General features: G+C 51.3%; 3 protein-coding genes across 10 annotated transcripts; 2 read left to right on the forward strand and 1 right to left on the reverse strand.

The window, feature by feature from the left end:
• Window positions 1-880: 880 nt before the first annotated feature.
• LOC133920898 (coumaroyl-CoA:anthocyanidin 3-O-glucoside-6''-O-coumaroyltransferase 2-like) lies at window positions 881-5,877 on the forward strand. 8 transcript variants are annotated; one of them, XM_062365521.1, is made up of 6 exons: window positions 881-1,927; window positions 3,011-3,079; window positions 3,165-3,436; window positions 3,533-3,652; window positions 3,735-3,874; window positions 3,968-5,877. In XM_062365521.1, the coding sequence occupies exon 6, from the start codon at window positions 4,305-4,307 to the stop codon at window positions 5,661-5,663; it is 1,359 nt and encodes a 452-aa protein (XP_062221505.1). In that variant the 5' UTR covers window positions 881-1,927; window positions 3,011-3,079; window positions 3,165-3,436; window positions 3,533-3,652; window positions 3,735-3,874; window positions 3,968-4,304; the 3' UTR covers window positions 5,664-5,877. The 8 variants fall into 8 exon arrangements, with proteins under 8 accessions (XP_062221505.1, XP_062221503.1, XP_062221502.1 ...); XM_062365519.1 differs by having other exon boundaries at window positions 3,811-3,874; XM_062365518.1 differs by having other exon boundaries at window positions 3,536-3,652.
• Window positions 5,878-6,814: 937 nt separating this feature from the next.
• Window positions 6,815-9,499, forward strand: LOC133920899 (protein KINESIN LIGHT CHAIN-RELATED 2-like). The gene is made up of 2 exons (XM_062365526.1): window positions 6,815-8,512; window positions 9,090-9,499. The coding sequence occupies exons 1-2, from the start codon at window positions 6,906-6,908 to the stop codon at window positions 9,304-9,306; spliced, it is 1,824 nt and encodes a 607-aa protein (XP_062221510.1). The 5' UTR covers window positions 6,815-6,905; the 3' UTR covers window positions 9,307-9,499.
• A 645-nt stretch (window positions 9,500-10,144) lies between these two features.
• LOC133920319 (RING-H2 finger protein ATL1-like) lies at window positions 10,145-11,749 on the reverse strand. The gene has a single exon (XM_062364927.1). The coding sequence runs from the start codon at window positions 11,288-11,290 to the stop codon at window positions 10,328-10,330; it is 963 nt and encodes a 320-aa protein (XP_062220911.1). The 5' UTR covers window positions 11,291-11,749; the 3' UTR covers window positions 10,145-10,327.
• Between the last annotated feature and the right edge of the window lie 12,814 nt (window positions 11,750-24,563).

Raw genomic sequence — 24,563 nt, forward strand, 5'->3', positions numbered from 1 at the left:
GCGCACAAAGGCAAGCTTATTATGGCACTTGAGAGTAATTAGACCCCACTAATCAACCAACTTTGGCACAGATCCCTAACCATAAAGAACCAAATGGAAAGCAAAACTGATGTCTGTGTTGTGTGCAGTTGCTTTAGTGCAGTCTTGGAACAAAGGGACGTGCTGTCGTTGGCTCTTTGCAAGATGGTTTGTAATGGAGGAGTCAAAATATGCAAACTTTGGCCTCCAAACAAACTGTGATCACCATAATAACACTTGTTCCAAATAGGATAAAGCTTGAACAGCAAAGAGAGCAAAGCTAGGGTGATGCATTATATTATCGATGATAAACGGATGCCTTGGAAATTGTGCTTGTGGCGCCTCTCCATCATTTCTGCTCAAGAGCTTTCTGTTTTTTTCCTTATCTCCAAAGAGCTTGTTCTGCTTGGCCAGACTGCCGTTTTGTTTTTTTAATTTTTTTAGTGGAAAAAATATTCCACTAGACCTAAATCGCTGACCACACGACTAGTTATAAAATTCGAGAAATTATCTAGCCATAGATGAGGATCGTCTCTAACTAGACTAGCACCATACTTTGATAAAACATCTGCTATCAAACTAAAAAAAAAAAAGGAAGACTGACTGCTGTCATTATTATTTTGATTCTTTTTTTTTTTTTGGGTAGAGGAGGCTGCTTATTATTGCTTTAAAAAACAAAATACTTGAAGGGCTTTAGTACGTTTTAGGCCCAAAAAGTAATGGGCCTCCTGGGCCTAAAATACTGAAACACCAGAAAATGAATTTGCAATTTGCAGCCCAACGTTTTGCTAAGAAAGGTTTTCCCGGCCCAACCTTGAAGCAGCCACACTGATCGACCCCGCGCCGCTCAACTGCCACGAGCTGAGCCTTCCCGGTCGCAGTCAGGGAGGAGACGAAGGCGCGCTCGCCACGGACCAAGCTCACATGCCCGGCCTCGTGAGCTCGCCCGCGGCTGCTCGATCGCTTGCTGCGGGAGCAGAGCAGAGGAGTGGAGAGCTGGCTTGAGCGGGGGATCGGGCTTTGCTCTTCCGTCCGCGAAGGAAGGGTGGGGAGCGCGGCGGCCATGGGCGGCGGACAGGCGGGGGGAGAAGCTGGTAAGGGAGAAGAGAGCGAGGGCCAAACGAGTCGGCCGTCCAATTGATACCAGGGCTTTTATGCAAATATTCGGATCGCGATAAAAAAAAACAGGGTGTTTTCTGCAAGATATCGGATCGCAATTAATAATTACGATCCAACTTAGGGGTTTACTGCAAGATATCGGATCGCGGTTAACTATCGCGATCTGCGTTTTATGAAAAATATCAGGGCCAATATGTAAAGTTTCTTACCGGCGAGGCCGCGCCGCGGCTGCCGCTGCCGACTTCCGCTAGCCCGCCGCCATGCTTCCCGCGACATTATCCTTCAGGTTAACGGGACTAGGCGCTGCCTCCAGCCCCCGCGCGCCGCTCTCGGGCCTAGCTCCCCAAGAGATGCTCCCGCGGCAGCGCCGGCGCGCACGCGCGGACGGCGGTGGCGCGGGTTGGCGTCTGCCTGCTCCTAGCTCTAGCATTGAAGAGTGGACCAAGTTTTCGTTGTTTTGCCCACATGAATCTCTGCTGAGGAGTGTGGCCTCGCGGTTGGGACAAGTGCCACGAGCCCATGACGCGGACGCCGCCGACGAGCGGGGGTTCTCGGTTCCTCTCCGGCGCTGGGAAACCCTCCTCGTCATCACCCTCTCCTACTGATTACTGAACACGAGGCACAGGTTGAGCTACCCCCACACCGCCACCTCCTCCCTTGCTCTTGCGCGGTTCGATTTGTTGCCCTTTCAGATACGTCAAGTCTCTCTCATTTGGTGCGAGGATGAGATGACACTCGAGTAAACCCCTGATTTGATTTGGTGCTCTTTGGCCAAGGTGGTTCAGTTACGGTGAGCTTTGATTTGACTCCATGATCCAGTTCCAAACTATGCAAAAAAAAGAAAGAAAAGAAAAGGAAATGGCATGCATGTGATGCGTAAGACTATCTCCGGCAGCTACTCAAATTTTTATCCTCAAAAACACTATTGACGAAAGAGAGAAAATCATCTTTTGCTTCTTTGTTGATACCAACGTGAATATTCCGATGCTTAGTTTGTGGCTATGGTTTACTGATATCTGATTTATCTTTTTGCATTGTTTCTCTAGTTCTGAATATTCTGATGTTTTCAGTTAGATGCCAGTGTGCATAACTATTTTGTGGTTTTGTAGCGAGCGGAGAAACATAGACTTTTGCCAGGGTAATTTCAGTCTAGGAGCTAACCTTTCCTAATCTGTGTGCTTGTATTTGCGGTTCATTTTCAGTCACAACTCACAAGTGAGAAAAAACACTAGGAAGAAGGTAAACCTTTACGTTGTGATGCGTCTTTGTAAGCTTAGACTCGATTTGATGCGGTAGTGCTATAGTTGTCTATTTGTGTCATGAATGACGAGGTCATAGTATTCTTAAATGTGGTTATTATTATTTTTTCCTTAACGCCTAAAGAAAATGTCTCATGGTGTTGATAACTACATTTTTGTGCTGTGCATTTTGCTGTTTTTGGGTGAAAGTAGATAACAATGGTACTGTAATTTAGTTCCTGAGCAATGTAAGAGATCATGCTCGGTCATATCTCTGTTGTGATTTCCCGAATTGCATCTAGGTAGTTTAGGATGTTATGCTTCACACATACGGAGTAGCTCGTGTTCCTACGGTTAGCATGTCTGGCGTCAAGAAAGCACAATGAAAAAAATTGTAATTCGATGTTATGTGCTTATTATATCTTCTATGAAACCTTTTTGCCATTCTGATGCTACTACATTTTTTCGGAAATTCTGATACTACTACTTTATGAGTTATGACTACGATTAATGTCTGAATAGTTTTTCATTTTGAAATATGCCACTGGATTGCCGTAGCACTTGTATTATCTGATGAAACCCCATCAAGGACAGTTAACTGAGTGTATCTTTCCATTTTCATCTCTGTGCCTAAGTGATGCCCATGGTCGTCCTTCTGAAGAACTGCGTGCTCAAACTTTGGAGTACAAGCTCCTTCAGCAAAAGTAAATAATCATTTCACCATTTTCTGATTTGCTCTCTTAGATCAGCAAGACTATCTACGATCTTGAACTCATGATTTCCTTACAGATTTAGATATTTTTGTGACTTTTGAGTTGATACTGGCGTAGCCTTAATGAGGATTGGAGGGGCTCCATTCAGTTGGTTTGGTGCGCGTATGTTTGGTTGTTCATCCCTTCACGTCAAAGCAATTTCCTTTGTTGCTATCTACCACCAGTACTACTAACACAGTCTGGTACTGTTAAGTAACCATCATTCAAAGACCGTAGCAACTGCATTTGGTGCAACGTTTTCCTCTTTGCGATTGCTCCAACCACAACGGTGGCCTTGAATATCTTAAGGTTTGGGCGGTGTTTTCTTACCTACAGGATTTCTGTGTGCATTCAAGTTTAGGAACTATTTCCATGGTCTAACCTTATGCTAAACTATGTAATTAGCAGGATGTTGCTCTCTTGGGGCCCCTATTTTTTTCCTTCTAGAAAAATGAGATTAAGGACATGATCCAGATGAGAGAATCAAAGTGGAGCCATCCAAAGCCAAAGGCATCTTCCTTGATGGTAAGCACATGGCGCCGACACATATTGTCAACCTTTTTTCAATCAGAGACCTAACTCATCCCAAAATTTTCTGAATCTTCAGTCCTGAACATCTTTGAAAGGACATGTAATGACAAGCATTTGACAATGTTGCCATTGATTGCCTGTTTGCCTGACAGACACGAGTGCAACACCCCATCCCATCTGATTGGCTCAACACTACTGTAGCTTGTGCCTGTGCTTGTCAGTTTATTCTCTGGCCAGAATTTTCATTACTGTTACTGCAGCACTAATTGTCAGTCTGTCACTGACAATGTTTTTTGTGCTCTTGGATAGGGAGCCTGTCCTTCCTCAACATCTTGCAGAAAAGCAGTGAGACAAGAGAAGGCCATTGCCAGCTATTAACAATGGAAACAATCAGAAGGCAGCAGCAGGAGAGAGGGACAGATTTTGGTCACATTTCCAACTACCGTCAGAACTAAACAATTTGTTCTAGTGCTTGTGTTTGGTGGATCTGAATCACCCTTCTGATCTGGTCACCACTTCCCTCCCTTGTCTAGTTCTCTTCTCTTCTCCTCTCCCTGCTGCAGCTGCAGGCACAGGGGCTAACCGCACTAGTGCTACTCCACTACCACAGCAACAGCAGCAAGAAGCAGAGGGGCCTCCAATTCCCATGGCCACCAAGGTTCTCGACAAGATCACGGTGGCGGCCTCGCCTCCGGCCTCCGGCGGCGTGCTCCCCTTGACCTTCTTCGACGTACCCTGGCTCTTCACCGGCCCGATCGAGCGCGTCTTCTTCTACACCTACCCGCACCCGGTCGAGCAATTCACCGCCCACCTCCTGCCTTCCCTCGTTTCCTCCCTCTCCGCCGCCTTGCACAGCTTCTATCCTCTTCTTGGCTGCGTCCGGCCGTGCCCGGACGGGGGCGGCGGGTACGAGTTCTACTCTACGGGTGGGGATGGGGGCGGCGTCGAGCTCACCGTCGCCGAGAGCTCTGACGACTTCGAGGAGCTCTCCGGCGGCAGCCCGAGGGATGTTGCCCGGCTGTACGAGTTGGTGCCGCAGCTCCCGCGGACGGAGGACGGGAGCTTCGCTCTCGCGTCGGCGCAGGTCACGGTGTTCGCCGGCCAGGGCCTCGCCGTCGGCGTGTCCATCCACCATGTGGCCTGTGACGATTCCAGCTACATGCATTTCGTGAAGACCTGGGCCGGCCAGTGCCGAGTGGCTGCCGGCGAGGACGCCGCCGAGGTGCCACCACCGTTATTGGACCGTGACGTGGTCGCGGATCCCGAGGGCCTTGCCGCCAGGACGCTCGACGAAATGCGCCAATTGGCAGCCAAAGGCCCACCTCCGCCGCCGCCGCCAGGTCCGCCGCCGAAGCTGGTCATCGCGTCGTTCGTGCTCACCCGCGACTGCATTGACAAGCTCAAGCAGCGTGTGGTCGCCAAGGGCGCGGCGAGTGCCAACGGCGGTGGACGCGTCCACTGCTCGGCGTTCACGGTGGCGTGTGCGTTCGCGTGGGCCTGCCTGGCGAGAGTCGACGGCAGCTACACCTGCAAGAAGCGCGCGCACCTGCTGTTCTCGGTGGAATGCCGTCGCCGCCTCGCGCCGCCGATCCCCCAGGAGTACCTCGGCAACTGCCTCCGTCCGTGCTTCGTCGAGGTCGACATGGGGGACCTGCTTGGCGCCGACGGCGTCGTGACCGCGGCCGCAGCGATAGGCGCATCCATCAAAGGTCTCGACGGCGGCGTGCTGGACGGCGCCGACGGGTGGTTCCACAAGATCCTGTCACTAGTCCCGGAACACCCCATGTCAGTTGGTGGCTCGCCGCGCTACGGCGTGTATGACGCCGACTTCGGCCTGGGTCGGCCGAACAAGGTCGAGCTGGTGTCCATCGACAAGACGCCGGGCACGGTGTCGCTGGCGGAGGGCCGCGACACGCAGGCCGGGATCGAGATCGGCGTCGTGCTGCCGGAGGCCGAGATGGCGCAATTCAGCTCATGCTTCTCCGACGGATTGAAGCAGCTGTGAACACGAGATCCTGCTGGTGGTCAGTACATATTGGCCGGTTTGTCCAGTTCTGGTCAGTGCTCATGAGGTCGTTTATCGGCGCCCGAATTGCATTTTTAAGCGCATAAATTGGTTCTTACGAAGTACTGGTAATATAGATGACCGCAGGTGTATATTTGAGAGATGGAGGATACATATATTTTGGTAAATTCATATGTGAGACTTTGTTAATTGAGTATGATAAGAAATCAAAGTAGCAAATTGTTGGATGAACAGAAGTAGAGAACTGAATCTGGTTTGCTATACCAATGCGATAAGAAAACAAATTAGCAAATTATTGCGGTGAATACAATTCACTGATGAAAACGATGGTGAGGTGAGAAGCATCTATTGTTTTTCCTCTCCCAACCAAAATTTTTGCATACATTGAGGTCCCGCTGCGTGTTCGTTGGGCATTGACCTCTGATCGAATCAGTCGTTCTGAGCTTGGGCAACAACTTGTGATGTGGTTAGCCGTAATCAGTCGTTCTCTCTCGGGTCCTTTTCAGTTTGGGCAACAACTTGTCGGAGGACTTATCTAAGATCGCTTGTTCGTTCGTTAGGTGTCTGCATCATGCCATGAGCTTTTGCCGGTGGTGCAGCCAGCTAAGCAAACCACGATGGTATTGGTAGGTTGTTTGGTTTGGCAAGCTCAGGTGCTCTCCTTTGCCTCCTTTTTTGGTCGGACCCATTGTTGGCCTGTTAGTGATACTACAATAGAGCGCCTTCTCCGCGTTTGGGCATGCTAGTGTGATACTAAAATAGAGCATCTGTTAGTGGAGACGTAGGATACATACGTATATCATGGTGACGGTTCAGTAATAAAATTTGTGCTGGAACTATGTTAGCCATGGTTACGCGTTTGAGATTGTTACTTTATTTACCTGGTCTGTCCGGTTTTGAAAACAACTCTGTAATAATGAACGGCCGTGTGCATGTCTTGATGCGGAGGCTGGGATAATATTGGTTCCTTATTCTTAAAAAAATATATGAATGAGCACTAATTTTCAAGGATTAGATTAGAAACGCTTGCGGCGATATGGGCCGAATTGGAACCAAAATGGTAAATTTGATTTGATTAGCAGCCCAAGAGACGGCCCAGCCCATCTTCTCACGTGATCTAGTAAAACCGAAAGCCTAGCCCATCGTTAGCGTTCCTCCCTCCACTCTTCGCCCTCGCCGCCGGCCGCCGCCTCTGCCGTAACTAACCAGCAAGCGCTCGCCATGGCGCTGCGCCGAGCCGCCTCCCTCCTCCTCAGGCATCGCCTGCGGGCCCCCGTTCCGACTCCCACGCGCAAAACCCTAAGCCCTTTCCCCCCGCCACCCCGCCGCCACTTCTCCTCGCGACCACCGCCTCCCGTCCCTGCTTCCGCCGCCGCAATTGCGGACGCCGCCGAGGAGGTGTTCGAGGCGGCGAGGACAACGAACGACATGCTCGCGGCCTTCTCCCGCCTCGAGGCCGCCGTGCCCGCCTCCGACAAGCGCCTCGCCCTCGCCTGCCTCAAGCTCGGCCAGCACCTCGAGGCATCCGGCTCCGCGGACCCATCCCGCGTCCTCTCCCTTGCCCTTCGATGCCTAAACATCCTCGAGGCGAGCCCCAACGCCTCCGCCTCGGACGCCGTCTCGCTCGCCATGGCCCTCCACCTCGCCGGCTCCGCCTCCTTTGACCTCTCCCGCTTCCACGACTCGCTCTCCTTCCTCTCCCGCTCCCTCCGCTTCGTCTCCCCTCTCCTCCCCGATAAAGCCGCCGCCTTTGGGGAAGTATCCGAAGGGTTCGACGTCAGGCCCGTGGCGCACGCGGTGCGCCTGCAGCTGGCCAACGTGAAGACGGCGCTGGGGAGGCGGGAGGAGGCGCTCGCCGATATGCGCGCCTGCCTCGATCTCAAGGAGTCCATTCTGCCGCCGGGCAGCCGGGAGCTGGGCGCCGCGTACCGGGACCTCGCGGAGGCGCACGCCGCCGTTCTCGACTTCAAGCAGGCGCTGCCACTGTGCCAGAAGGCACTGGAGCTGCACGAGTCGACGCTCGGAAAGAACTCGGTGGAGGGTGCGCATGACAGGCGGCTGCTCGGGGTCATATACACTGGGCTGGAGCAGCATGAGCAGGCGCTGGAGCAGAATGAGATGTCGCAGAAGGTGATGAAGAGCTGGGGTTTGGCTGGCCCTGAGCTCCTGCATGCTGAAATTGATGCAGCGAACATCAAAATCGCATTGGGACAGTTCGATGAGGCTGTCAGGGTGTTGAAGAATGTCGCTAAGCAGGTGGAGAAGGATAGTGAGATACGAGCTCTGGTGTTCATATCCATGGCGAAGGCGCTCGCTAACCAGGAGAAGGCTGGGGACACAAAGAGGTGCTTGCAGATTGCTTGTGATATTCTAGAGAAGAAAGAATTGGCCGCACCCGACAATGTGGCAGAGGCGTATATTGAGGTATCCTCACTGTATGAGATGGTGAACGAGTTTGACAAGGCGATATCTTTGCTGAAGAGGAGCCTGGGGATGCTTGAGAGGATCCCTCAGGCACAGCACATGGAGGGCAATGTTGCAGCGAGGATTGGTTGGCTGCTTCTCTTGACCGGGAAGGTCTCTGAAGCTGTCCCGTACTTGGAGGATGCGGTGGAGAGGATGAAGGACAGCTTTGGTCCAAAGCATTATGGAGTAGGGTATGTGTATAACAACTTGGGTGCTGCGTACATGGAGATGGACCGACCACAGTCTGCTGCACAGATGTTTGCACTCGCAAAAGAAGTCATGGATGTTTCCTTGGGACCTCACCATTCAGATACTATCGAGGCCTGTCAGAGCCTCGCTAATGCATACAATGCAATGGGAAGGTAAGATTTCAGAAATGCATTACAATCAAAGATTTCAGTCAAAGATTTCTTTCTTTTTCTCATGAAACAATCCTGAGCATGATCTTAGATAGCTTCAAATCTAATATAACCAGGCACATAATTTGGACGTGCTAAGATAATTCACACGCCCCTCTGCAACTGAGATCTTTTTTGCAGCACATGTTCTGAAGCTATTGTGGATGGGTTAGCATATATTGGATACGGGTTATGATGTAGAATGTGCAGAGTATTCTAGCACACTCCATACTGTTGGGTGTTAGATACTGGGATTACAATTCAGTTATATATGCCTTTTGTCTCGTGTACACAAACTAGGTATGCAGCATAGTGGCTGGCTAATATTAATATCTATATCACAAGCACAGGGTTCAGATCTGACTTTCCAAAACTACACTGAATTCTTAATTTCAAATGCTAACATTTAAGGGAATTAACACGTCTCTTTTTCTTCACGATGCTTTAAGATGTTAAGTTCTGTTTACTGTAGTAATAGCAAGCTGCTTTGTCTTCGAACATTGAATTGATCTGAACTATCTCCTCTTGTTTCTGACTGCAGCTATGCCCTGGCTATGGAGTTCCAAAAGAGAGTGGTTGATTCATGGCGAAGCCATGGTCCTGATGCTAGGGATGAGCTCAAGGAAGCTATTCGACTCTACAACCAGATCAAGACAAAGGCTCTTGCATCCCTGTCACCTGAAGATTCAGCAAATGCATTGCCTGAACCTCAGGAGCAGGAAACAGATTCTGATTCTGCCAAAGCTGTGCAACATTAATATCTTAGTTCAGTATTGAGGCACTATCTTTTCTATTATTATAACATTTTGATGTTTAGTTCGTGGTAGAAGAAATTTTGTTTGTATATCTAGCGATTTCCATTAAGCAACCTTCTGTATCATCTAGAAGACTTAACAGTCTGTCTAAAATGTACCTATGTTCACATCATAAAGAATTAGGAGGTTGATGCAACTATTGGTTGAGGAATTTGAGTTTTCTTGTTACATGTAGTAGTACAGAACTACAGTTCTTTGGAGACCAGAAATCAATGTTTGGTGAACTGCCAGTTTCCTGCAACAAGGAAGACCTGATCTGTCAAGCTATGATGTATCTAAGACAGTAATTTCCACATGCTGTGCTTTTTAAGAAGTAAAAATAAGTGTTTGGTGAGACCTTTAGGTCTGGGGTTTAGATCAATATAGAAAGTAAATCTAAAAGGTTTCTCCTTTTGTCCTTTCTGTTTATATTTTCCTTGGTTCACATCTGAAGTCTGAAGTTTCAGCTTCTAGGCCGAGGCTCTGTTCTTCCATCATCAGATGATTTACTTTCTGTTATGCACTTAGTTGTCCTAGTTTCTTATGCATCACTTACTAAACCTGAAAGTTGAAAATTGTTGTCATCTTTTTCCTGTAGTTAGTGAGTCCTTGTTATGACCATATGATCATTCAGGGCTTGCACGTGTCTGCAACTTAAAGGCCATTGTCAGCCAAATGAAACTATAGTGATGCATTGTTTCATGGACTCAGAAGCAGGAAACGTCTCATATTTCTCTGATGGATAGTTTCAGTGAAAAGTTGTCCATCTTGAGTTAAACATTAAAACACATAAATCGTCATTAAGAACTCTCCAATTTCGATATATCTTGCATTTTGCTAAAAAAAAGGAAAAGAACATCTTGCATTTTGCTAAAAAAAAGGAAAAGAACATCACAAAAGAAAAACTTGCAAGCATAGTGGCCCAAGAAATATGTTTCCTCAGCAAAAGAATATTGAGCCAATTGATCAAACTAAAATCTCTACTCTACACTGAGCTGCCGCTGCTGCTGTCACGGTCATCCCCGTGGAAGTGAGTGTTCCTCTGCAGAACCTTCTGAATCTGCAGGTGAACCTCCCCACCACCCAGTGAGCCCATGGAGAAGGACCTCCTCAATGGAAGAACATCTCTATCCTTTCTCGCCGCAATGCACTCATCCCCCTTACTGCTGATATCGATTACATGCCTTGCATTGTTGCCCTTTCTCCTCTCACTGTCACTACTGACCTGTTGATCTGCAGCAGTATGTCCTGCAGATTCAACAGCCGCCATTGACATGCTGGCTTCTTGCTGCGGTGCCTGTGCGCCTTCTTCTTCTTCCTCAGTGCCGGTGGTGACCTGGATGACTAGCTCCTCGGGCCGCCGGAGCTGATTCAATGGAAGCAGGCAGTGGCTTGTGATGGCTGTTCTGCAGAGTGGGCAGTTGGCGTTGCCCTGGAGCCAAGTGTCAATGCAATCGACATGGAAGACGTGGAGGCAGCTGGGCAGCATCCTGACCCTCTCCTCCTCCTCGAACTCGCTGAGGCACACTGCACACTCGCTCGTGGGAGCTGAATCAGCAGCGTTCTTGATGGCCTTCCTGTATCTGAACGTCGGCAACGCCTGGATGGCCGACTCCTCGAGCCCACGCGCCTCGGCGGGCGTGCCAGAGACCGGGAGGTTGCTGCCACCGCGGCGGCGTCCGCGGCGCGCGATGAGGTTGGCGACGTCGGAGGAGCCGTGCCAGTTGAGGCAGCATCGGATGACGAGGACGTAGTAGGTGAGGAGGAGGACGGAGGTGGTGAGGATGCCGAGCACGGTGAGCACCAGGATCGGGAAGCTCGTGATGGGTGGATGGTGAGAAGTGGAAGAATAAGAATAAGAGTTAGAGTAAGACGGCAATGGCGGCGGCGGCGGTGGGAACAGCAGCGCTGGAATGACGATGCCCCTGCCCGCTGCCGCTGCATCCATGGATGATGAGCCAGACAGTTGGAATCTGCAACTTTGAGCCCTCAGCTCAGAAAGAAATAGTTACAGAAACTGGTAAAAGAAGGAACCTGCTATAACGGATTACGGATGAAGGGAAGGTTTATGCATGATGCTGATGCATATGTAGTGTGCTGCTCGAGCGAGGTGGGAGGGAAGAACGGATCGTCAGGTCGGAATAACGCGGTAAAGGCATGGAAGAAAGGGAATGGAAGGGAAGCGAAGGCTTGCGTCTAGAAGAGCAAGCGAGCAAGAATGCAAAAGCAGCACCCTACCAATCGAAGGCCAGACGCTGTGCATGACGAGTCCATTCTGCCTTAATTGCAGCAGCTTTGCAATGGCGTGCTTGTTGGGTCACCTGTGACGGGGCCGGGGGAGAGAAGAGGAGGAAGGAGATGGAGGAGCCGAGGAGGAGAGAGAGACACTGATGCGGCGCCCTTTTTCTTTCTTCCTGGACGTACGACGCCGGTGTTTCTGGCGAGACTTGTGCTCCCTCGCCTCACACGCTAATTCCTGCTGCTTCACAGTTGCCGTTGCTTGATTGATGGAGGCATGAATTGGATCGGATGGTTCCCTTTGTTCGCTAGTACTAACCTGTATCCTCGACCCCCTCGAGTAGTAGCGGTCAGCAAGTAGAGCTTGCTTTTGGTCTTGTCCTGACGAGCTTTCACGGTGACTGAACATCTCCGGCCTGGTGCTCAATTATTTGTTACAGTACTGCGGCTACTACCTGCAAATGGTAAAATTGTTCTAGTGTAGAAGAGGACGAAATGGAATGCTAATTCTAGCGGGACGAAATGGGATCCCTTTTCACTGGAATCAAATCTCAGTAATGTCTTAAAGTATGAGATTTTTTTACTGATGTATTTGTCGATAGCGAGACATCTAGATGATTTTATTAATTTTTAAGCCTTGCATCTTTAATTTTTATTAGATATTATATGAGTGTGTTTAAGAGTACATACGTGTGTCTACAAAATGTAGTAGTGTTTCTTAAAAAAAATAGCTAATCTTATTCTTAGGTGTCCATTTTGTGAGGCAAAATGTGTGTACTTTTGTAGCACAATTTAGGTGCAGAGGAGATAGCCTTGAGATTCCATTATGAAAAAGACCATGAAAAAGCCTAAGAACATGCTGCCAAAGCCACACTCACCAAAAGCCAAGCTTTTCCAGTAGGAGAAGAATGGAGAGTCAATTCTCAGACTGTTTATTCCCTAGCTAACGTTGTTCTCTTTACATATTCAGACGCATGCAGATTGCGAGTTCCAGTGCGCATCATCATGCTCGTAAGATGAGACGCGGGAAAGATTTGAGCTTAATGGCCTACAGGTCGTCTCGAGTCTCCGTCTCTGCAGTAGGCCTGATTGATGTTGGTGGTGCCTGAGATGCTGCTGTCCCCGGTCATCCAATTAACCTCTGCATCACATCAACTAGCGTGCCCTTGTAACACGACACGACCTCGTTTACGATGCTGACCTGCCACACTGGCTGACCGACGACCGATTGACTGACTCGGCGATCTCACGAAGGCGACGACGGCGGAGTTAACCATCCAACTGCAGCAGCAGGAGGAGGAAGGAGAGTAAAGCCGCCGCTTGATCTGGTAACGTGCCAGGACGGCATCTCTGTCCCCGGTAGCACGACTCTGCTACCATGATAAAAATGTAGTAGATGTGGTATATTGGACAATCGATTTGTAAATTACCTGAGCCTGGCTGGCTTTTCAGGCCATTGGTGTTTGAATTGCTCAAAAGGGTAGCAACCATAACCAAGCTTGAGGCAGTCCCTCCAGTACAGAACCTTACCCTGCTGGTTACCGATCCTCGTGTCGAACCGTGGAAGCTTCTTACTGTCCGTGTAGTAGTGCACCTAGTAAGATTTCAGCTAAAAAGAAAAAACGAAAATCAACACCAAAGAAAAAAAACTTGCACATAAATTAAAGTAAACTAAGAGAGAAAAACTAGAAAAATAAGAATTTAAACATATAAACAAAATAAACTTTATTACTTAAAAAAATTAGTCATATTTTAGACACTTATACTTCTCTACTTTAAAACCTTAGCATAATGCTCTCATACGAGTGTCACAAGGGACTCAAATAATGGGTTCCTTCTCTCTCATAGCTCTACATCTCTATTTATAGGTCTAGAAAATTTGATCCTAAGTTTTCTAACTTTTATCATTTTCATCCTACATACCATCAAAGATATTTTGATCCATTTTTTTCTCTATCATCGGACGGTCTCGGTGCCTTCACGACTTGGCTTCCTCTCAACGCAAACTTTACGATGATGTCACGTAATCCTCCAGTTCTCGTACGGTTTTAACACCAAACTGTAAAACCCTAGCACACTTCTCAAAGCGTGACTAGCCATCACTTGCTTCCACCTGAAGCAAGCACTCCGATGATGATGTGTGTCCTCCGTCTTACGATCTTGGCAGCTAGCAAGTCTCTTATGCTCCTGATCCCTCGGGTCGCCTTGTCACTTGCACCGGCGGACTCTTTGTTTGACTTTGTCAACACAACATTTTTATCATCTGTTTCATGCTTTGTTTGATCTTCATGTGTATAGCTAGAATCATTTTTGACAACCTTCGACCCTCCTTGATCGTCCGGCACCCAGCACCCGCTTAGCTCTAATCACCCGTCGTCGACCGCCAAGTTTCATTCGTCACCTACACACTCTAAAATAAACAAAACGCATTTCTCCATACTCCAAAACATCTCCAAATTAGCACAAAATAAAACATGAACAACAGATGTTCTGATGTGTTCTGCTTTGAACACCAGATCATCCGGTAAGTGTAACACTATCTACTTCTACTCTCTGCAAGAAAAGGTCCGGCAAAAACTTTCGGTGATCTTATATCCATCACCAGATAATCCGACGTATGCCAATCCACTTGTCTGTGTATCAGGAACCGGGGGTCCCCGAATCCCGAGGCCAGGTCAGCAATTCGCCACATGGCACCATCCCACAGAGTCTCCTCCGCAAGGTAAAAAAGATCAAGTCCCGAGAGGGGACGCTCGGGGCCACAACCGGTGGTCCCCGAGTGCCCCAGTTCCCCGATGATCCACGAAGTCTAAGTGCCGGGAAGAAAGTGCTCGGGGCTGCATGCGGTGGCCCCCGAGCACCCAAGTCCCCCGATGACCAGAAAGGCTAAAGTACCGGGAGAAGTGTGCCCGGGGCCGCGAGCGGTGGCCCCCTGGGCACCCAAGTATCCCGAGGACCCACTGAAGGAAGTTCCAGGAGAGAGTGCTCGGGGCTGCGTGCAGCAGCCCCCGAGCACTCGGTTCCCCGAGGATCCGTACAAATGTGCCCGGGAGAGAGTGCTCGGTGATGTGAACAGTACCCCCGAGCACTCGGTTCCCCAAGGACAAGAAAGGGCATTCTCGGGAGAGAGTGCTCGGAGAGGTGAACAGTGACCCCCGAGCACTTGGTTCCCCGACGACCCAGAGAGCCCCCTGACAGTGGCCCCCGAGGGACCCACTGATGAGGTGTCAGCCAGTCAAAGGCCCAAGGCCGCATTTAAGGAGTGTGCGTGGCCTGTCACCTCCAACTGCTCCCGCCACGCTCAGCATCAGTTCCTGCCACGTCCTGGCAGAAAGGCGTGGGGTCATTAATTGCACGGGTCCCATCCCGTGCCATCCGGCCCGTCTCGGGATAACGTCGTAAGGGCCGAGACGTTCCGTCTGCCGCGCTGCTGTGGCAGGGGAACAAGACAGGGCGGGCACGCCGGGCCGCTCTGCGGCTGCCCGAAGGGCCCCCTCCACGGCGCCCGTTGCCAGTGTATTTATGGTGACGGATGACCGGACATGGGACGCATTTTCCACCCCCGGTCACTTCGTCCAGAGGTGATGATGACACCCTTTCCATTTATGGTGTCTCGGAACTCGTGCCCCCCTCCCGTTCGGGGCACGCTACTGCCGGCGGGTATTTAAAGCAGCCGGCGGCATAAAAGAAAAGAAGGGTGAAAAGAGAGAGAGAGAGAGAGAGAGAGAGAGAGAGAGAGAGAGAGAGAGAGAGGCGTTAGAGAGTTGGTTCAGATAAGCAGAGAAGAGAAGATCAAGAGCACCCAAAGCCGATAGCTACACACGGGCCGAAGAACAAGGAGCACTACGCTCTAAGATAGATAAACACTCTTGTAACTAGCAACATCCTTGAGGAATTTTCTCAGGGTTTTTATAGTATTCATATAAGAGTAGGGTGTTACGCCTCCGTGTGGTCCGAACCTGTCTAAACACCAGTGCATTTACTCCGTTCCGCATTGGATCATTCCACCCCACCGGCCGTCGCATTCATACTCATTTATTTCTCTAGCGAACATATTCAGAATCATCTCCCCGGCCGAATTTCTAAAAAGAGGTCCCTCAGGATCCCTGCGACAGGAGTTACCCCTCCGACACCACTGAACCACCATTCTGCAATCTCTTCACAACAAAAGGTCTGATGCATTCTTCGATGTTCAAAATCTCAACACCAGACTATCTGGCGTACATAATCAAGCCTTGCGCCAAAATATCCTCTATGTATAAAATACTCTGGCGCTCTGAAAATCAATCAACAGATCATCTGGTGTTTACTTCTATTTTTGCTTCAGCACTAAAAATACTCAATTGCTCATTTCACTATAACACCAGACTATCTGGTGTGGTAAAAAATTCACACACTGGATGTTCGATTGAGGTATAATTTTATAGACCCTAAAATAATCTGCTTCAATTAAAACTTTAGTTAGCTATAAATAAGATCACATCTAAACAAGCTAATGCCAACTAAAATTATTTCAAATTCAACGTTATCAATAACTCATTATATACAAACTAAGACACATTTTAACTTCTTCTTATCCTTAGAGCCTCAAAGAGCTCCTCTGCACTGCTCATCGTCTTCGTCATCACCTGCTCTGGCACGCCATGGTTGATAACCTGTTACAGTATGTACTAAGGTTTCAGCCAATAACTCGTGATGCTTTCAGACTTCAGACTCCAAATGTTTATAGTGTCACACTTAACAACTTCCATGGGTTATCTTAAGAATTCATACTGTCAAGAATTTAAGATCCATATACTGCTGACATTGTGTTGTCGACACTCAAAGACCAGACCTTTCATATAGTGGCTGTCAATGCCACCGGCTCAGTCGGTGCACGCTTGGTGGTCCGTTATCGCTGAGTCCATTGGCATAAAAAAGCGGTGTGAAATCTATCTTGATGCTTGTTATCTAGATCCTGTGAAATAAGCGAAACACGTGATTTTTCAACCACAAGCTTACACCACGGCCACGACAATTGATAACATCCAAGACGACTTTAGGCGATTAGGAGAGCGAAACATCTCGCTCATATGAAACCGATGTAGCTTCCTTTATGTAAAATAGCCGCACCTTTTTTGTTCTTTAGTTTGTACCTTGATCGGTTTTGATCTCTTCTTCTTATTTAATATAATAGCTAGATCTCTTAGCTGTTCGTTTAAAAAAATCCAGAACTTTCTTTCTTTCAGATCAAAGGGTTACTAAGACTGAAAAGCTGCTGAAAATTCAGATACAAATTCACCTGAAAGATACCGAACTCTCTCCCTGGCTCCCTGCGTCGATTATCTGCTTAACAATCTTGTCAGGGTCATCGCCAACGAGGTCAACTACAGGTATCGCTGCTGCAGAAGATGGCGAACTGCCCAGTCTCTTGTGCACCGGGAATATGTAGGATTCAGGCACTGATTGGTAGGAAGCGCCATTGGAGAGAGGCTCTGCCATCTCCTTGCCTTTCTTTCTTGCTTGCTTGTTTCAGACGTGCCTCTGTGTTTCTGCACTTTTACGCAACAAGGAACGTAAACATCTTGGGAAAGGTCGCATGGAGACTGAAGGGTACTCTATCCGCGCAAGTTGACCCTTTTTTAAAATAAAATAAAAGAATCCGTGCGTGTTTATTTAGCCGGCCTGATGCCATTGCAAGCTAAATAATATTTCCTCTACTCATAAATACTCATCGTTTTGACTAAGATTCATTCAAAATTTTAAAACTTTAATATTAGTAGTTTCCAAAATATTTAATTTGAAAACATAAAAATCACACATGTAGATTTTTCTTGAAAAATATTTTCATAATATTATAATTCTATTAGGTATTATAACTATATTCTAATAAAAAATCATAGTCAAAAGTACACATCAAAAACCTAAAAAATAAAAATTATTATTATTTATGACTAGAGGGAGCAGTACGGGAATGTCTTGTCCTGATGCTGATTGGTTTTAGATTTTTCATATTAATCCAAAATAAAAGGATTTTTTTTTCTTAATGCTGGATGCTGACCACATCAAATGTTTTCATCAGATTGGTGAATTGTCTGCCTCACTTTGCCTAAACTAACGCTAGAATTAGTTACATTTAAACCAGTTAATGTGCCAAATAATTTATTTGTGCGATTAGTTCCTGCCACGATCATGTATTTTGTTATACTTGGCGAGGGGGAAACTGAAAAGAATAAGGACTAAGAATCTTAAGAGAAGCAAGATAAATCATGAATAATGCATCTTGGTGGTGGCCAACAAAATTTCAGTATCCTACTTATCATGTCAAATTGAAGCAGCTAATGAAAATTGTGCATCCGGGAACCATGCAGATCTTGCTGGAAGATGCATAACAACACAAAACTTGGCATGTTCATGATACCTGCTTCGTGTGGATATATATGTTTTAGCACATATTGACATGTTTGATTGCTCACTAAGTTTGCCACACCTAGGTTAGGAAAAGCGTGGCTTGTTAAAAAAGATGGCTAATAAACTTTTAATCATAAATGTAATAAAGTTAGTCAAGAACTTGAGTGATATGTGTGGCAAGATACTAATCAAGTGTAGCTTGCTTATGATAACCAATCAAGTAGTTACCTATAAAGCCATGACATGGTTAAAGTTGGAAGTGGCAAGTTAAGATACGAACCAAACAGGCCTAGCCTCTACCCCTTTTTTTTTTGAAATTTAGAGAAGTCAAGCAATATTAATAATGCAACGATCATTATAAAAATCCAGTCCCCCTTTTGCATTGCTCACTCTTCTAACATGCTCTTACCTAAGCTCGAAGTATCTTCGCTCTTCAAAGACGCTCTTGTTGTTCCATGTCCATGGCAGAGGGCATGAACAGCATTTTGATATAGTGAGAACTATACATATCTCCTATAATATTTTTTAAGGGACTGGGATTTAATACTCCGTTTATTATTGTTTTTTTTTAAACTCATATGGTCTAAGTGTTTCTAGTTATGGGTTTAGTACTATTGGTAATTTAAATAGATTGTGACCAGTTTATAAGACTTCGCGCTTCAAACATAGCATATTTAGATTAACTATTTTACACAAAGCAATAACAAATGTGTAAGAGATATATTATGTGTATAGACTGTAAGCGAATTTTAAGGACAACATGTTACAAATGATATTAGTGTTAACTCTTGCTATACGAGTGCATACGTGTTGGTCCGATAGAGGACATTACATGCATATGGTATCGAGGGGAGACTCTGTGTATTTATTTGTCGTTGTCGGAGGATGAACTCCTGTCGCAGGGATCCTGAGAGACCCCTTTTTAGAGATTCGGCCGGGGGGATAATCCTGAACGAGCTTGTCGGGGAAATAAATGGGAACGGAAATAAATGCAGTGGCTGGTGGTGGGAGATGATCGACCTAGTGCAAGAAAGATGGGTGCACTGGGGTTTAGACAAGTTCGGGCCGCACGGAGGTGTAACACCCTACTCCTGTGTGAGTGCTATATATTTCCTTGAAGGGAATTCTTCAAGGATGTATCTGGTTACAGGGGTGAGCCGCTTACAGAGAGCTTGAGGCTCTCTGTTCTAGCTCGGCTTGAGCTTGTTTGTGATGTTCTTCGTCTTTTGATCTGGGCTTCCTTGCCTTGTTCACCTTATTTTTCCGTCTGTCTCTTCTTTTTATCTTGTCCTCTCTCGCTTCCTTTTATAGGCGCGCCGACCTCGACTTATCCAGAAATGGGAAAGAGGGGGCGCGGATGCCAAGGCGCCACGGAGAAAGGCGTCATCATTCCGTTTTGGCGAAGTGACAGGGGCGGTGGAAAAATGCGACGTGCATCCGACCACCCGCCACTGCGGATATCCTCCGGCGCCATTAAGAGGACTCACCGGGCAGCCACAGAGGTGCCCGGTGCGCCCACCCTGTCTTGTTCTTGTGTCAGGGCAGGGTGGCAGGCGGAGCGCTTCGATTTTGGCAACGCTATCCCGAGGCACCCGGGTGAAATCGGACGGGACCTGTGCATTTAATGGACCCACGCCCCCCTGCCAGAGCATGGCAGGATCTGACACTAGGGCGTGGGCAGCTGAGAATGTCAGGATATCAGGATGTCAGGCCGCGCGTGCCTATTAAATGCGGTATTAGGCCTTTGACTGGCTGACACCTCGACGATGGGATCCCTTGGGTCGTCGGACGATCTTGCGCGAACCTTCGGGGAACCGAGTCCTCGGGGGCTGCCACGTGCAGCCCCGAGCACTCTCTCCCGAGCACTTGGGGGAGACCTTCGGGGAACCGAGTCCTCGGGGGCTGCCACGTGCAGCCCCGAGCACTCTCTCCCGAGCACTTGGGGGAGACCTTCGGGGAACTGAGTCCTCGGGGGCTGCCACGTGCAGCCCCGAGCACTCTCTCCCGAGCACTTGGGGGAGACCTTCGGGGAACTGAGTCCTCGGGGGCTGCCACGTGCAGCCCCGAGCACTCTCTCCCGAGCACTTGGGGGAGACCTTCGGGGAACTGAGTCCTCGGGGGCTGCTACGTGCAGCCCCGAGTACTCTCTCCCGAGCACTTGGCTGTTTGAATCATCGGGGGACTACCGTACTCGGGGGTAGGCGAGAACCCTTCCGAGCACTTTCTTCCCGGTACTTGGACTCCGCGGATCATCGGGGAATTGGGGTGCTCGGGAACCAGAGGCGGCGGCCCCGAGCACCTTCTCCCGGGACTTTGCTTCTTCTTATCTCGCAGGGCGGACCTCGCGGGATGGTGACGCGTGGCGGATGGCCGGCCTGGTCTCGGGACTCAGGGACCCCTGGTTCTTGATACACCGACAGTAGCCCCCGGGCCCATTGGTAGGCGATGGGACGGAGACGGCGGATGGGCCCTTCGTCGCGGCCGAGGCCGAGGCTAGTGCAGACGCCATGTGACAGGCTTTCGAGAGGTGGTTTTTACGGACCCAAACCTCAAGTATCTCCCAACAGGAAAATGAATGGATGCGTGGCCACACAACTTCCGAAGGGTATGATGACCGTATGGATAGCACGCGCGGTCGCCGTGCGGATCGAGGAAAATACGCCTAGCAACCGCTGACATCGCGCGATCGGCGGGAGATTCGCCTGGCGGTTGCGCCGAACGAGGCGACGCTTCGCCGAGCGAACCGTTTGGGTGGCAGTTTCTGAACTTTCGAGATATAAAAGGGGGATACGATCGGTCCGTCCCCCTCTTTACGCTTTCTTGCTCTTGCGCTCTTGCCTTCTGTGTGCCCCGAAGCCCTTAGGAAATTCTCAGGCGACCGGAGCACTCTTCCTTCCCTCTCTTTCCACCGCCAAAACACCTTTCATTCTTATCGAGATGGCGAGGGTTGGAGGAGGACGCCGGAACAAGGCTTCGGACAGCGTCTTGCCGGAGTCTCGTCTGAGGAACGAGGAGGCGGCAGACAAGATCAGGAAATTGCTGGTGCCGGAGGGGCAAGAAGGTGCTGTGGTGGTGACGCCGGCGACAACCGTCCCAGGGCGGATCGTCCTCTTCACCTCCTTTGTGGCGGCGGGGTTGGTGCCGCCGTTCTCTACCTTCTTCCTGCAAGTGCTGGAGACATACGGCATTCAACTGGTGCACCTAAGCCCCAACTCCGTGGTGGTATTGGCGGTCTTCGCGCATCTCTGCGAAATGTTCGTGGGGGTGGCGCCGTCGGCGTCGCTGCTTCGCCATTTCTTCGTCCTTCGGCCGGTGGGGAAGAAGAGGGGGCACTCCACGGCGGACGTCGCGGGGTGCTGCAACCTTCGGCTCCGGGACGGCCTGGGGGATCATTACATTCCCCAGGTGCTGCGCAGCAAGTGGGAGGAGTGGCGACGGGACTGGTTCTTCGTCGACGTCGACCCCCACGAGCCCCTCGAGCTACCAGAGGTGGCGGCGGAACCTCGGCGATCGACGTGGGAGGCGCCGCCGCCAGAAGACGCGAGGCTGGAGCCGGTGTTGGAGCGCATCCTGGAACTGCGCGAGTCCGGGCTGACCTCCGTCATGGTGGTCGTGGACTTCCTGCACCGTCGGTTGGCTCCTCTGCGAGAGCGGGCCCGGCCGAGCTGGTTCTATACTGGGCCGGAGGACATCACCAGGACCCAGATTGGCGCGAGCTGGGATCTGGGGCCGGTGGAACTGCGGGGGATGACAAGGGTGATCACCGGAACGGAGGACATGGGCTGGGCGGAACTCCCGTGGCCGGAGATGGCACTCTGCGCCAACCCCGACCGGGTGGCCATCATGGCGAGGCTGCCGGAGTTCGACGCCCAGGGGCCCGTGGACCAGCCGAGGAGCCGGAGTCCCGAAGCCTCCGAACTCCCCGGATTGGAGGAGCTGCTCGGTGAGGAGGCAACAAACAGCTCGGAGGGGGGCCGGCGACGGGGCCACCGCATGCAGCAGCCGCCGTGCCAGAGAGGAGGGCGCCTCCGAAATTGCCGTGGAGGTGGCACCGGGAGACCGGGGAAAACATCCCCGGGCCCTGATTCTAGTGCTGGACTCTCCGCCGTCGCCAACGGCAGCGGCGGTATTCCCGGTGCTGGAGCCGCGGCTGGTGCGGATGGGGCCTGCGTCGGCGCCCGCGACCCGCGCGGCGATACCTGAGACCCGCGCAGCGGCACCCGAGGCCCGCGCAGCGGCCCCACCGAGCCCCCAGCGGAAGAGGCGGCGGGAGGAATCAGGACCGACGGCGCCGGACCCGGACTTCAGGCTCCCAGCGGCCAAGTGGCAGTATCGGTGAGTCTCCTTTCTTGCTTTTTCCTGGGCGTTTCTGGCCCGAACTAAGCTTTAACATTTTTCATCTGTCTCCCGTAGGCCGGCCGCGGGCGCCACTACGACGGAGAAGGCGCGCGCGCCAAGGCCAGGGCCGAGCCCGCCGGCTGCGTCGACGGAGGCGGGCACAGGGACGGCGGAGGCGCCAATTGTCGTGGCGGCCACTGGGAGAGAGGCGGAGGCGGCGGCCGAGAGGAGGACGGAGCAACCGTCCGAATCCTTGGCGCCGGCGGAACCTACCCCGGGTGCGGAGAACCCGGGGCGGAGGACGGTGGAGGTGGATGTTTTGCCGGGGCCGGCGGACAGGGCGGCCGATGCTGGAACGCGGCCGCCGTCCGAGTCTTTGGCGCCGGCGGAGCCTACCCCGTGCGCGGAGAGCCCGGGGCGGATGACGGTAGAGGGCCCTACAGAGAGCTCGAACCCCCCGGAGGCACTCTGCGGAGAGGCCTGGGCCCCACCGGCGCCCGGCCAGCCCGCCGACCCCTTCCTGGCCGCCATTGAAGGCGTCCAGGTGGCGGTTGGGCGGCTGGGCGACTGGGCGCAGCGGTGAACGCCAAGGAGGGGGAGCTCGAGGCCGAGCGCGCCCGCCTGGTATTGGAGAAGGCGCAGCTGGCGGGCGCCCAGGAGGAGGCCCGTGCGGCGACCGCGCGGGAGCAGAAGCTCCTAGAAGACATCCGCGCGGGAGCCGCGCGGGAACAAGAAATTTTGAACACCGTGCGGGCAGAAGTCGCGTGGGAACGAGAAGACGCCGCCCGCCTGGCTGAGGCGTCGAAGCAGCAAGCTGCCGAGGCCCTTGCCAAGATGGGGCAGGCGCAAGAGAGGGAGGTAGCAGTCGCAGCTCGGGAGCAGGCGGCGGAGGAGCGGCAAGCCGAGCTGATCCGCCGGGAGGGCGTGATCGAGAAGACGCGCGCCGACCTCCAGCGCTGGGAAGACGACCTCCGGAAGATCAGGGAAGAGATCCGCCGCTGGGAGGAGGACGTCTCCCTTCGGGAGGTGGACAACGAGCTGTCGGCGTCGGATCTTGGTGCTCGGGAGGATTCGGTGGCCCAGCAGGAGGAGGTGCTGGCCCGACGGGAGGGCGAGCTGAGTCGCCGAGAAGACGAACTGAGTCGTCGAGAGGGCGAGGCTGCTGCGGCGGCAGCGGCCACTGCTACCAGGGCGGAGGAGAACGCGAAGCACGAGGCGGAACTAACCGCCCGTGAACGCGCCTTATCCGAGATGGTGGCCAAGACGAAGCAGGCTGCCGGCTCCGCAGCAGTCGGCGGTTCTTCCGGTCCAGTCGGGGACCAGGGACTTGAGACGCAGCTGCGGGCCGCCAAGGAGAAGCTCGAGACCGCTTTTGTCTCGCGGGTCAACCTGCAGCATATGCTGGAAGACATACTCCGGTGGATGCAGCGGGCCGTAGAGAAGGGTGGTCTCGGACGGCTCGTCGAAGACAAGAAGGGTGACGGCCCCGCACGACAAGTGTTGGGGCTGCAGCAGGTCTGCGAGCGCCTTGAGGCCCTGCCTTGGGCGGTCCAGGAACTTGCCGCCCGGGAGGGACGTGGCTTGGCGCATGCAGTGGCCGAGCACGTCCTGGCCTGCTACCGAAGCAGGGACCCGAACTTCCCGCTGGAGCCGGCGCGGGAGGGAGTGGTCGAGGCTGAGGGAGAGGCCGCCCGGGTAGTGGTCCGGAGTACCGCCGCCGTGGTGGCGGCCGGCTTCAGGCGAGAGGTGCCGCCACCGCCAGCCCCCGGGGACGACTCAGAGGATTCAGCCGACGCCTCCGCCGCCGACTAGATCTTTTGTAGCTTTTTTCTTTCTTTTGTTGTCTTGACGAATGTAAATATAGGAGTGAACCCTTAGAAAATGCCTTATATATGTCTTGTGAACATAATGGCAGCTTTTCCTTGGGCTCGCAACTCCAATTTCTCTGAGTGCTTGATGTTTCTTCTGATGTTTTGCCTGGAAGTCCCGAGGAGTACTCAGTCGGGCCATTCCCGACCTTCCCGTCCCCGAGAATGAAGTTGTCCTGATCGCTGTTGCCGGCGTAGTCGGCCTTCGAGCTCTCGCGAGTCCGCATTGCCTAAGTTAAGAAACAAAGACGCAGACTTCCTTGCCCCGGAGATAGATCGATCCCGCTCGGAACACGTCGTGCCTAGTGAACACTTTTTCACTTTGCGACCACTCAGTTAGTAGAAGGGAGACGCGTGCGGGCGAGAATGTGACCAAGAGTCCTCGTG

This window comes from Phragmites australis, chromosome 6, assembly GCF_958298935.1.
Source record: "Phragmites australis chromosome 6, lpPhrAust1.1, whole genome shotgun sequence".
Taxonomy (NCBI): domain Eukaryota; kingdom Viridiplantae; phylum Streptophyta; class Magnoliopsida; order Poales; family Poaceae; genus Phragmites; species Phragmites australis.